Source organism: Scyliorhinus canicula, chromosome 5, assembly GCF_902713615.1.
Source record: "Scyliorhinus canicula chromosome 5, sScyCan1.1, whole genome shotgun sequence".
Lineage (NCBI taxonomy): Eukaryota > Metazoa > Chordata > Chondrichthyes > Carcharhiniformes > Scyliorhinidae > Scyliorhinus > Scyliorhinus canicula.
This window is the reverse complement of record NC_052150.1, coordinates 212,383,354-212,397,059: the sequence shown is the minus strand read 5'-3', so window position 1 is coordinate 212,397,059 and position 13,706 is coordinate 212,383,354. Positions and strand designations below refer to the sequence as shown.

The window sequence follows — 13,706 nt, the reverse complement described above, 5'->3', positions numbered from 1 at the left end:
AACGGTTCTGTGTTCACCACCCCCCTCAGTTCACAATACTTTCCAAGTTTTGTGTCAGCTGCAAATCTTGAAATTGTGCCCTGCACACAGAAGTCTAAAGTCACTCATATAAGAATGCTGTCATTGTTCCCATCCTTTGATCTGGCAGAGAGACTTGGGTCAACTACCAATGGCACGGGAGAATTTGCCTCAATGATGCCTCCAGAGGAGTGGGAACACAGCCACTCAAACTCCAACATCTGTACCAAAGTCAATTCCTCCAACAACGATCATGTTAGGGGAAGTGGAGCACAGCGGTGTTGCCACTGTACTGGTAATCCAAAGATCTGGGGACTAAGGGTCGACACAACGCGGGCCAAAACCTTTTGGTTTCACCATTCATTTGGATATCTGCCCTCACCTGGAGTTACTCTAGCATTTGTGCAATAAATAGCAGTGAGAATCATTAACATCAATGATATTTTGGCAGGAAATTATAGGCCAATCTGCTTTTCAGCGATGTTGATTAAGAGATAAATACAGATGAATATTGGCCAAGGCATCAGGGCAAAAGAATGCCATAAGAGGAACCTTTGGATCCACTTGAGAGGGCAGACACGGCCTCAGTTTTATAGCTCTTCTGAAAGGCAACACCGTGAGAATAATCTTAATTATTATTGTCACAAATAGGCTTACATTAACGCTGCAATGAAGTTACTGTGAAAAGCCCCGAGTCCCCATATTCCAGCACCCGTTCAGGTACACGGAGGGAGAATTCAGAATGACTAATTACCATTGACCGTATCATAGAATCATAGAATTTACAGTGCAGAAGAAGGCCATTTGGCCCATTGAGTCTGCACTGGCCCTTGCAACGAGCACCCTAATTAAACTCACCCCTCTACCATATTCCCCTTAAACCCAGTAATCTCACCTAACCTTTTGGACACTAAGGGGTAATTTACCATGGCCAATCCACCCAACATGCAAAACGGAGCACCAGGAGGAAACCCACGCAGACACTGGGTAAGAGTGCAAAATCCACAGTCACCCGAGGCCGGTATTGAAACCAGGGACAACACGGGACAACACCTTGCCAGGAAAAGATCAAGTTCCGCCCAATAGCAGACAACCTTGGTGGCATTGAGGAATCATCACAGCTTTCCCTAAGGGTTGGTCCAGAAGTGCTCCTGGGCCTCACCTCCCTTGTAAACTGGGTTTCCAATCAAACCCCGCACATATTCATCCTCGCTGTTAAATGTGGGGAAGGTGGTGGGCCACAGGCTGTTTGTTGCCTGACCTCCCTGTCAGATTCAACTGAACATTGGTTGGGCGAGGAAAGATGCCTGGTGAATCGTTGCCAGGGCAAGTCCAGCTAAAGTGATCACGTAAAACAAAGTTAGCCCTTTAAACTTGGTTTGTTACTGGGATTCCTATGCAATGCCCTTGAACTGTATTTACTGCATGACTGGGTTGGCAGAACTCACACGGATGTCGAATCCCCATGGATATTCAATCTGTTGTGTCCACAGACTGATACAATATGAAAACTCTAGGTGGTGCTGAAGAGAGAATAGTTTTCATTTTCAGTTCCACTCTTTGATCAGTGGTGGTTTCGCAACCCTTTTGGTTTGTGTAGAAACCGAATAAGGGGATCTCCCCCCAGCCCCTTTGTCTTTCCTATTCCACTCTCTCCGGGCAAATAGAGGTAGCAGGTCAGGATTCATTCCCTGTGCTCCCATCTGGGGGTATTGAAATTTACCTTTCAGCGTGGATCCATGTGGTGTCAGCTATTTACCTGGCACCTTCTCTCTCACCTTCCTTCCCTCAATCTTTATCAAGCAATGTGGCAGGAGGGAAAATAAATTGAAGCAAGGCTTTGGAAAAAAAAAGAAATACTGTAAAACTCCCTGTTGCCTCTGGACGCGCGAGAGATTGTTTTAAGCGGTGTTTTGGATTATTTAGTGCAGAGTCGAGACTGGAGTCGATCAGCTCCCCACCCACATGCTTTCTGGTGTTTGTACATGACTCAGCAGGTTGTGTTACTACTCGAACCGGAGTGGCTGTCTTCTGCAAGCACGTCCGCCCACCAAATATGTGTCTTCTTTTTTTGCAAGGAGTTAATATTGCATTCGACCGGATTTTGGCAAGAACCCCCTAAATGTCTCCGATTCAATGACCAGCAGGCTGCGGGTGACTCTCCGCGAGCACGGCCAGCTGATTCTGGCATTTCTGCCACTTCATCCTGCAGTTTAATTTGCAATCTCCCTCCCCACCTATCCGCCCACCGCCGCACTGTGACAGTAAAAGGTTCAGAGACCCACACACACAAAGTTCAGAGACCCCCCCCCCCCAATACACACGCACAAAGTTCAGAGACCCCCCCCCCCCCATACACAACACGTTCAGAGACCGCCCCATACACAAAGTTCAGAAAACACCCCCCCCCTCCGCCCCCGCACACGTATTCGCCACCCCAACACACAAAGTTCAGAGACCCCCCCACACAAAGTTCAGAAACCACTCTCCCACACACACCTACACAAAATTGAGACCCCCCCCCCCACACACAAACAGTTCAGAGACCCCCCCACAAAGTTCAGAGACCCCCCCCCACACACAAACACACAGTTCAGAGACCCCCACCACAAGGTTCAGAGACCCCCACCACAAGGTTCAGAGACCCCCCCCCCCCCCCAATATTAACCAACCCCAGACTCCGCACTTTTAGCGCAGTTTCCACGCAATGATTTCCTCTTTTTCTTTCCAAATCGAGGCAGTAAACATTATTCTGCATTTCACTGAGTCAGTGAGCTGGGCGAGAACAAGCCCCCCTTGGCCAAGCTTTTGGGGGGGGGGGGGGGGGGCTGTGGTGAAGGTGCAGCCCTAGGCTGGGTAGTTCGCCCCCGCACCCTCCCACCCCTCTTTCTCGTGTGCAAGGCAGAGGGGCAGGAGCGTTTCCTGCTCTCCGCCAACTTCCCCATATTCAGCAAAGGAGGCGAGCGCTGCAGCCTCGCTGCAATGTTGACATCCGCGGCCGCTCTTCCAGATGAGTCAGAGCTCAGAGCACATCGCCCCTCAGTAAACAAGCTAACCCCCGCCCCGGGCTGGGCTGGGTCAGCACTATCAGAGACAGGCAGGCAGGGAGGGAGGACACCTCGGCACACCTACCGGGATATTCAGGCGCAACAGTCGCCTCTTGGTTCGCTTCATCCCGCTTTTCTTCTTGGTGGAATCCACGGCGGTGCTCCCCATCGGGTCTCCGGGACTGATAGACAGACAGGGGCAGAGGACGGGCTGCTTCAGGCGATTCCAGCACTTGAAGCTGCTTCCTTCCTGGCAGCTGAAGCCACAGCCGCCTCACACACACAGTATCTGCGGCTGTCTCCCCCTCTGTGTGAACCCTTGTCAAGATCAGCAGCCACCATCCGTCGCGGGAGACTGTTTTTCCACATCTACCTCTGGGCCATGTGGAGCCGCTTTCACCCCGGGCTTTGCTCGGCTCGATGTTTATTATTGTTCCCCGCGCCCAGCAGCAGCACACGTGAGGACAAGGGTTCCCAATCAGGAGGCTCTCCCAATCAAAACAAATACACACTCAGGCACGGAGTCCACTCACTCACACACACATCACTCATTTATACACTCGCACACAAGCGTCACTCATTTACACACACACGCATTACTCATTTACACACACACACGCATACAATCATTTACACACTCACAATGGTGCTCATTTACACACAGACACATCACTCATTTACACAAACATCACCAATTTACACACTCACACACACATCACTCATTTACACATGCACTCACACAGATCACTCATCTACACACTCAACACACATCATTCCTTTACACATTCACTCACACATCACTCATTTACACACACACCACTCATTTACACACGCATCACTCATTTACACACTCACACAATTGCTCATTTACACACACACGTCACTCACACGTCCATTTACACACACACACATCGCTCATTCACTCACACACATCACTCATTTACACTCACAAACATCACCAATTTACACACTCACTCACACCACTCATTTACACATGCACTCACACAGATCACTCATTTACACACTCAACACACATCATTCCTTTACACACTCACACACACCACTCATTTACACACACACATCACTTTTACACACATCACCCATTTACACACACACCACTTTTACACACATCACCCATTTACACACACACATCACTCATTTACACACACAGATCACGCACTTACACATTCACTCACACGCATCACTCATTTACACACACAGGTCACTCATTTGCACACTCACTCACAGATCACTCATTTACACACTCACTTTCACACACATCACTCATTTAGACACTCACGCACACAATCATTTACACTCACTTACGAGCATCACTCATTTACATACTCACACACACATCACTTATTTACACACACACATCACTCATTTACACTCACTCACACTCAGATCACTCATTTACACACTCAGTCACACACACAGATCATGCATTTACACACTCACTCACACACAGATCACTCCTTTACACAATAATTTACACACACATACAATCATTTACACACTCACTCACAGGCGTCACTCATTTACACACTTACGGACACACACATCATTCATTTACACACACGCACATCACTCATTTACACACACTCACAAACATCGCCCATTTACACTCACACGCATTACTAATTTACACACGCACTCACACAGATCACTCATTTACACAAACATTCACACACATCACTCATTTACACACACACATACAATAATTTACACACTCGCTCACAAGCGTCACTCATTTACACACTCACTGACACATACATCACTCATTTACACACTCACACGCACATCACTCATTTACACTCACTCACAAACATCACCCATTTACACGCTCACACGCACAGATCACTCATTTACACACGCACTTGCACAGATCACTCATTTACACACACACAGAACACTGATTTACGCACTCACATATAGATCACTCATTTACACACTCACTCCCACACATCGTTCATTTACACAAGCACATGTACAATCATTGACACTCACATGCATCACTCATTTACACACTCACTCACGCGCACATCACTCATTTACACTCACTCACAAACATTGTCCATTTACACACTCAGTCATACACACAGATAACACATTTACACACTCACACACAGATCACACATTTACACACATTCACACACATCACTCATTTACACACTCACACAATCAGTTACCCACTCGCTCACAAGCATCACTCATTTACACTCACTCACACACACATCACTCATTTACACTCACTCACATACATCACCCATTTACACACACAGATCACTCATTTACACATTCACTCACACATACAATCATGTACACACTCACTCATAAGTGCCGCTCATTTACACATTCACTCACTCATACAATCATTTACACACTCACTCACAAGTGCCACTCATTTACACACTCACTGACACACCTCACTCATTTATACACTCACTCACACACAGATCACTCATTTACACGCACTCACATAGAGCACTCATTTACACAAACATTCACACACATCACTCATTTACACACTCACATATACAATCATGTACACACTCGCTCACACGCGTCACTCATTTACACACTCACTGACACACACATCACTCATTTACACACTCTCACGTGCACATCACTCATTTACACTCACTCACAAACATCACCCATTTACACACACACACACAGATCACTCATTTACACACACACTCGCACAGATCATTCATTTACACACACAGAACACTGATTTACACACTCACATATAGATCACTCATTTACACACTCACTCCCACACATCGTTCATTTACACACTCACACGTACAATCATTGGCACACTCACTCACATGCATCACTCATTTACACACTCACTGACATACACATCGTTCATTTACACACTCACTCACACACACATCACTCATTTACACTCACTCATAAACACCGTCCATTTACCCACTCAGTCATACACACAGATCACACATTTACGCACTCACTCACACACAGATCACACATTTACACACATTCACACACATCACTCATTTACACACACAATCAGTTACCCACTCGCTCACAAGCATCACTCATTTACACTCACTCACACACACATCATTCATTTACACTCACTCACATACATCACCCATTTACACACACACACAGATCACTCGTTTACACATTCACTCACACATACAATCATTTTTTATTTATTTTTTTATAAATTTAGATTACCCAATTATTTTTTCCAATTAAGGGGCAATTTACCTACTCTGCACATTTTTGGGTTGTGGGGGCGAAACCCATGCAGACACGGGGAGAATGTGCAAACTCCACACGGACAGTGACCCAGAGCTGGGATCGAACTTGGGACCTCAGCGCCGTGAGGCGGTTGTGCTAACCACTAGGCCACCGTGCTGCCCTACACATACAATCATGTACACACTCACTCACAAGTGCCACTCATTTACATACTCACTCACACATAATCATTTACACACTCACTCACAAGTGCCACTCATTTACACACTCACTGACACACACCTCACTCATTTATACACTCACTCACACACAGATCACTCATTTACACGCACTCACACAGATCACTCATTTACACACACACATAGAGCACTCATTTACGCACTCACACACAGATCACTCATTTACACACTCACTCGGACACTGATCACTCGTTTACACACTCACTCACACAGATCACTCATTTACACACTCGTTCACACAGATCACTCATTAACTTACCCACACACAGGACACACATTTACACACAGATGACTCATTTACACACTCGCACACATATCACCCATTTACACACACACAGATCACTCATGTACACACTCAATCGCACACATGTCACTCATTTACGCACTCACACACAGATCACTCATTTACACACACACAGCTCAGTCTGATTTACACACAGCTCACTCTGATTTACACACATGGATCACTCTGATCTACACACACAGGCCACTCATTTACACACTCACTTACACACAGATCACTCATTTACACACTCACTCACAGATCATTCATTTACACACTCACACCGATCACTGGTTTACACACTCGCTCACACAGCTCAGTCTGATTTACACACACACAGCTCACTTACACACACACACAGCTCACTCTGATTTACACACACGCATGCACAGATCACTCATTTACAGGCTCACTCACACATATCACTCATTTGCACACCCATGCAGATCACTGATTTACACACACAGGTCACTCATTTACACTCATACACAGATCACTATGCTTTACACACTCACTCACACAACTCACTCTGATTTACACACACAGACCACTCTCATTTGTACACTCGCTTACACAGCTTGGTCTTATTTACACACCCATTCACTCAGATCACTCTGATTTACACACTCACTCAAACACAGGTCACTCTGATTTACACATTAACTCATGCAGATCACTGATTCACACACTCATTCACACAGTGATCACTGATTTACACTCACGCACACCTTGATTACTCTGGTTTACATGCTCACTCACACAGACCGCTCATTTACACGCTCATGCACACAGATCACTCTGATTTACACACTCCGTGATCAGTCTGATTTACACACTCACTCACACAAATCGCTGCTTTACACGCTCACTCACACAGCTCAGTCTGATTTATACTCGCTCACACAGCTCAGCCTGATTTACACACGCACTCACAGCTCTGCCTGATTTACACACTCATTCACCTCCGTCTGATTTACACACTCATACAGCCCAGCTTGATTTACACACTCACTCACACAGACCAGTCGGGTTCACACCCTTACACGCACATCTCAGTCTGATTTGCATATTCACACTGCTCAGCCTGATTTACACACTCAGAGATCAGTCTGATTTACACACTCACTCATCCTCAGATCAGTCTGATTTACGCACTCACACACAGCTCTGTCTGAATTATACTCACAGCTTAGCATGATTTACACACACACACAGATATCAATCTGATTTACACACTCACAGAGATCAGTCTGATTTACACATCCGCTCACACAGATGACTAATTTACACACACGCACACCACTCAGTCTGATTTAAACACACACGGTGATACGCCTGATTTTTCACTCACGCACACAGATCAGTCTGCTTTACATACTCACTCACAGATCACTCTGATTTACACACTCACTCAAACAGCTCTGCCTGATTTACACACTCCTAGTGATCAGTCTGATTAACACACCCACTCACATCTCTGTCTGATTTACACACAGAGATCACCCTGATTTATGAACTCACTCACACGCGGATCAGTCTGATTTACACACACACTCAGTGATTAGTCTGATTTACACACTCACTCACATGCAGATTGGTCTGGTTTACGCACTCGCTCACACAGATCAGTCTGATTTACATTCACTCACAGACAGACCAGTCTGATTTACACATCCACGGAGATCACTCTGATTTACACACTTACACACAGACCAGTCTGATTTACACACCCAGACATCACTCTGATTTACACTCACACACAGCTCAGCCTGATTTACACACTCACACATAGATCAGTCTGATTTACACACTGACAGAGATAAGTCTGATTTACACGCACACCGAGATCAGCCTGATTTATACCCTCACTCACAGATCAGCCTGATTTACACACTCGCACAAAGATCAGTCTGATTTACACACCGACTCACACAGATCAGTCTGATTTACACACTCACTCACAGGAATCAACCTGATTTGCATACACACACAGCTCAGCCTGGGTTGTACACTAACTCAGAGATCAGTCTGATTTACACTCAGAGATCAGTCTGATTTACACACAGATCAGTTTGATTTACACAATAACTCACAGAGATGAGCCCGATTTACACACTCACTCGCACAGATCAGTCTGATTTACACACTCACTCACACAGCTCAGCCTGTTTAACACACTCACTCACACAGACCAGCCTGATTTACTCTCGCACAGATCAGTCTGACTTACACATACGCTTACACAGAGCATCTTGATTTACACACACACAGATCACTCTGATTTACACACTCACACACTGCTCAGCCTGATTTACACACTCACTCACACAGAGTTCAGTCTGGTTTACACATCCACAAAGAGATCAGTCTGATTTAGACACACACACTGCTCGGGCTGACTTACACTCACTCACACAGAGATCAGTCTCATTTACACACTCACTCACACATATCAGCCCGATTTACATACTCACGCAGATCAGCCTGATTTATACACTCACTTGCACAGATCAGTCATATTTACACTCCTCACATATCAGCCTGATTTACACACTGCACTCAGAGGTCAGTCTGATTTACACGCTCACTCACACAGATGTGCCTGATTTACATACTAACTCACACAGATCAGCCTGATGTACGCACTCACCACAGCTACCTGAGTTACACACTCACTCACACAAATCAGTCTGAATTACACACTCACACAGATTGGCTTACACACTCACAGTTCCATCTGATTTACACCCTCACATATCAACCTGATTTACACACACACAAATAAATCTGATTTACACATTCACTCACACCTGCCTGATTTTCACACACACAATCAGCCTGATTTACACTCACCCACACAGATCGGCCTGATTTACACACTCACTCCGCAGTCCTATTTACACTCACTCACACCTCAGTCTGATTTACACACCTACAGAGATCAGTCTGATTTACACAATGATGCACACACAGCTCTGCCTGATTTACACACTCACACAAATCTCAGTCTGATTATCACACTCACTCACATGCCTCAGTCTGATTTACACACTCACTTGCACCTCAGTCTGATTTTCACACATACTCACACCTCTGTCTGATTTACACACACACTGCTCCGTCTGATTTACACGCTCACACACCTCATCCCAATTTATACACTCACACCTCAGTCCAATTTACACAGCCACCTCAGTCTGATTTTCACTCACTCACATAGATCAGTGATTTACACAGTCACTTACACCTCAGTCTGATTTACACACACACCTCAGTCTGATTGACATACTTACTCATACTCCTCAGTCTGATTGACACACACTCACTCATGCTCAGCCTGAGTCGCACATGCAGAGCTCAGTCTGATTTTCACGAACAGCTCAGTCTGATTTTCACACACAGTTCAGTCTGATTTTCACACACACACACAGCTCAGTCTGATTTTCACACATACACACAACTCAGTCTGATTTACACACACTCACCTCAGTCTGATTTACACACGCACACAGCTCAGTCTGATTAAACACACACAGTTCAGTCTATTTAAACACACATACACAGCTCAGTCTGATTTTCAAACACACACACCTCAGTCTGATTTTCACACACATGGCTCAGTCTGATGTTCACACACACACACAGTTCAGTCTGATTTACACACACTCACCTCAGTCTGATTTACACACACACATAGCTCAGTCTGATTAAACACACACACGCAGCTCAGTCTGATTTACACACACACACAGCTCAGTCTGATTAAACACACACACGCAGCTCAGTCTGATTTACACACACACACAGCTCAGTCTGATTAAACACACACACGTAGCTCAGTCTGATTTACACACTCACACACAGCTCAGTCTGATTTTCACACACAGGGCTCAGTCTGATTTTCACACACACCTCAGTCTGATTGACATACTCACTCATACTCCTCAGTCTGATTGACATACTCACTCATACTCCTCAGTCTGATTGACACACACTCACTGCTCAGCCTGAGTCACACATGCACAGCTCAGTCTGATTTTCACACTCACAGGTCAGTCTGATTTTCACACTCACACCTCAGTCTGATTTTCACACTCACACCTCACTCTGATTTTGACACAGCTCGGTCTGATTTTCACACACACATACAGCTGTCTGATTTTCACACACGCAGCTCAGTCTGATTTTCACACACACAGCTCAGTCTGATTTTCACACACACAGCTCAGTCTGATTTTCACACACCTCAGTCTGATTTTCACGCACACAGCTCAGTCTGATTTTCACACACACAGCTCGGTCTGATTTTCACACACACAGCTCGGTCTGATTTGCACACACACAGCTCAGTCTGATTTTCACACACACACAGCTCAGTCTAATTTTCACACACACACAGCTCAGTCTGATTTCCACACACACTCACAGCTCAGTCTGATTTCCACACACACTCACAGCTCAGTCTGATTTTCACACGCACACAGCTCAGTCTGATTAAACACACACACACCTCAGTCTGATTTTCAGACACACACAGCTCAGTCTGATTTACACACTCACAGCTCGGTCTGATTTTCACACGCACAGCTCAGTCTGATTAAACACACACACACAGCTCAGTCTGATTTACACACACTCACACCTCAGACTGATTTTCACACACTCACACCTCAGTCTGATTTTCACACACACAGCCCAGTTGATTTTCACACACTCACACAGCTCAGTCTGATTGTCACACACACACACCTCAGTCTGATTTTCACACACACACAGCTCAGTCTGATTTTCACACACTCACACAGCTCAGTCTGATTGTCACACACACACAGCTCAGTCTGATTTTCACACACACACAGCTCAGTCTGATTTTCACACACACACAGCTCAGTCTGATTGTCACACACAGCTCAGTCTGATTTTCACACACACACACACGGCTCAGTCTGATTTTCGCACACTCATGGCTCGGTCTGATTTTCACACACAGCTGTCTGATTTTCACACACACTCAAACCTCAGTCTGATTTTCACACATACAGCTGTCTGATTTTCACACACACAGCTGTCTGATTTTCACACTCACACCTCAGTCTGATTTTCACACACTCACACCTCAGTCTGATTTTCACACACACAGCTCAGTCTGATTTTGACACACACACACATCTCAGTCTGATTTTCACACACAGGGCTCAGTCTGATTTTCACACACACAATCTCAGTCTGATTTACACACACACCTCAGTCTGATAGACATACTCACTCATACTCCTCAGTCTGATTGACACACACACACACAGCTCAGCCTGAGTCACAAGCACAGCTCAGTCTGATTTTCACACAGTTCAGTCTGATTTTCACACTCACAGCTCAGTATGATTTTCACACACGCAGCTCGGTCTGATTTTCACACTCACACCTCAGTCTGATTTTGACATACACAGCTCGGTCTGATTTTCACACATACATACAGCTGTCTGGTTTTCACACACACAGCTCAGTCTGATTTTCACACTCACACCTCAGTCTGATTTTCACACACACAGCTCAGTCTGATTTACACACACACAGCTCTGTCTGATTTACATACACTCACAGCTCAATCTGATTTTCACACGCACACAGCTCAGTCTGATTAAACACACACACATGCAGCTCAGTCTGATTTTCACACTCACACCTGTCTGATTTACACACACTCACAGCTCAATCTGATTTTCACACGCACACAGCTCAGTCTGATTAAACACACACTCACAGCTCAATCTGATTTTCACACGCACACAGCTCAGTCTGATTAAACACACACACATGCAGCTCAGTCTGATTTTCACACACTCACACCTCAGTCTGATTTTCACACTCACACCTCAGTCTGATTTTCACACACTCACACCTCAGTCTGATTTCCACACTCACAGCTGAGTCTGATTTTCACACATTCACAGCTGTCTGATTTTCACATACACAGTTCAGTCTGATTTTCACACACTCACACAGCTCAGTCTGATTTTCACACACATACAGCTCAGTCTGATTTTCACACACATACAGCTCAGTTGATTTTCACACACTCACGGCTCAGTCTGATTTTCACACACACAGCTCAGTTGATTTTCACACACTCACACAGCTCAGTCTGATTTTCACACACATACAGCTCAGTCTGATTTTCACACACATACAGCTCAGTCTGATTTTCACACACTCACAGCTCAGTCTGATTTTCACACACTCACAGCTCAGTCTGGTTTCCACACACACACACTGCTCCATCTGATTTTCACACACACAGCTGTCTGATTTTCACACACAGCTCAGTCTGATTTTCACACACACTCACACCTCAGTCTGAGTTTCACACAAACAGCTCAGTCTGATTTTCATACACACAGCTCAGTCTGATTTTCACACAGCTCGGTCTGATTTTCACACACTCACAGCTCAGTCTGATTTTCACACACACCGCTCGGTCTGATTTTCACACTCACAGCTCGGTCTGATTTTCACACACACAGCTCAGTCTTGATTTTCACACACACAGCTCAGTCTGAGTTTCACACACAAACAGCTCAGTCTGAGTTTCACACACACACAGCTCGGTCTGATTTTCACACACACACAGCTCAGTCTGATTTTCATACACACACAGCTCAGTCTGATTTTCATACACACACACAGCTCAGTCTTGATTTTCACACACACAGCTCAGTCTGATTTTCATACACACACACAGCTCAGTCTTGATTTTCACACACAGAGCTCAGTCTTGATTTTCACACACACAGCTCTGTCTGATTTTCACACGCAGCTCAGTCTGATTTTCACACAGTGCTCAGCAAAGAGTGGGGATAAATGGGTGTTTTTCTAGAT

General features: G+C 45.3%; 1 protein-coding gene across 3 annotated transcripts in view; it reads right to left on the bottom strand.

The window, feature by feature from the left end:
* LOC119966551 (5'-AMP-activated protein kinase subunit gamma-2) overlaps positions 1 to 13,706 on the bottom strand; it is a 577,858-nt gene that overhangs the window by 483,447 nt on the left and 80,705 nt on the right. The window contains exon 1 of one of the 3 annotated variants that reach the window (XM_038798440.1): positions 3,151 to 3,529. The exons of 1 other annotated variant lie outside the window; for it this stretch is intronic. In XM_038798440.1, coding sequence (XP_038654368.1) covers positions 3,151 to 3,234 — 84 coding nt within the window. In that variant the 5' untranslated portion in view covers positions 3,235 to 3,529. Of the gene's footprint in view, positions 1 to 3,150; positions 3,530 to 13,706 lie in introns of those variants that run through there. One more of the 3 variants, XM_038798439.1, reaches the window with a different exon arrangement.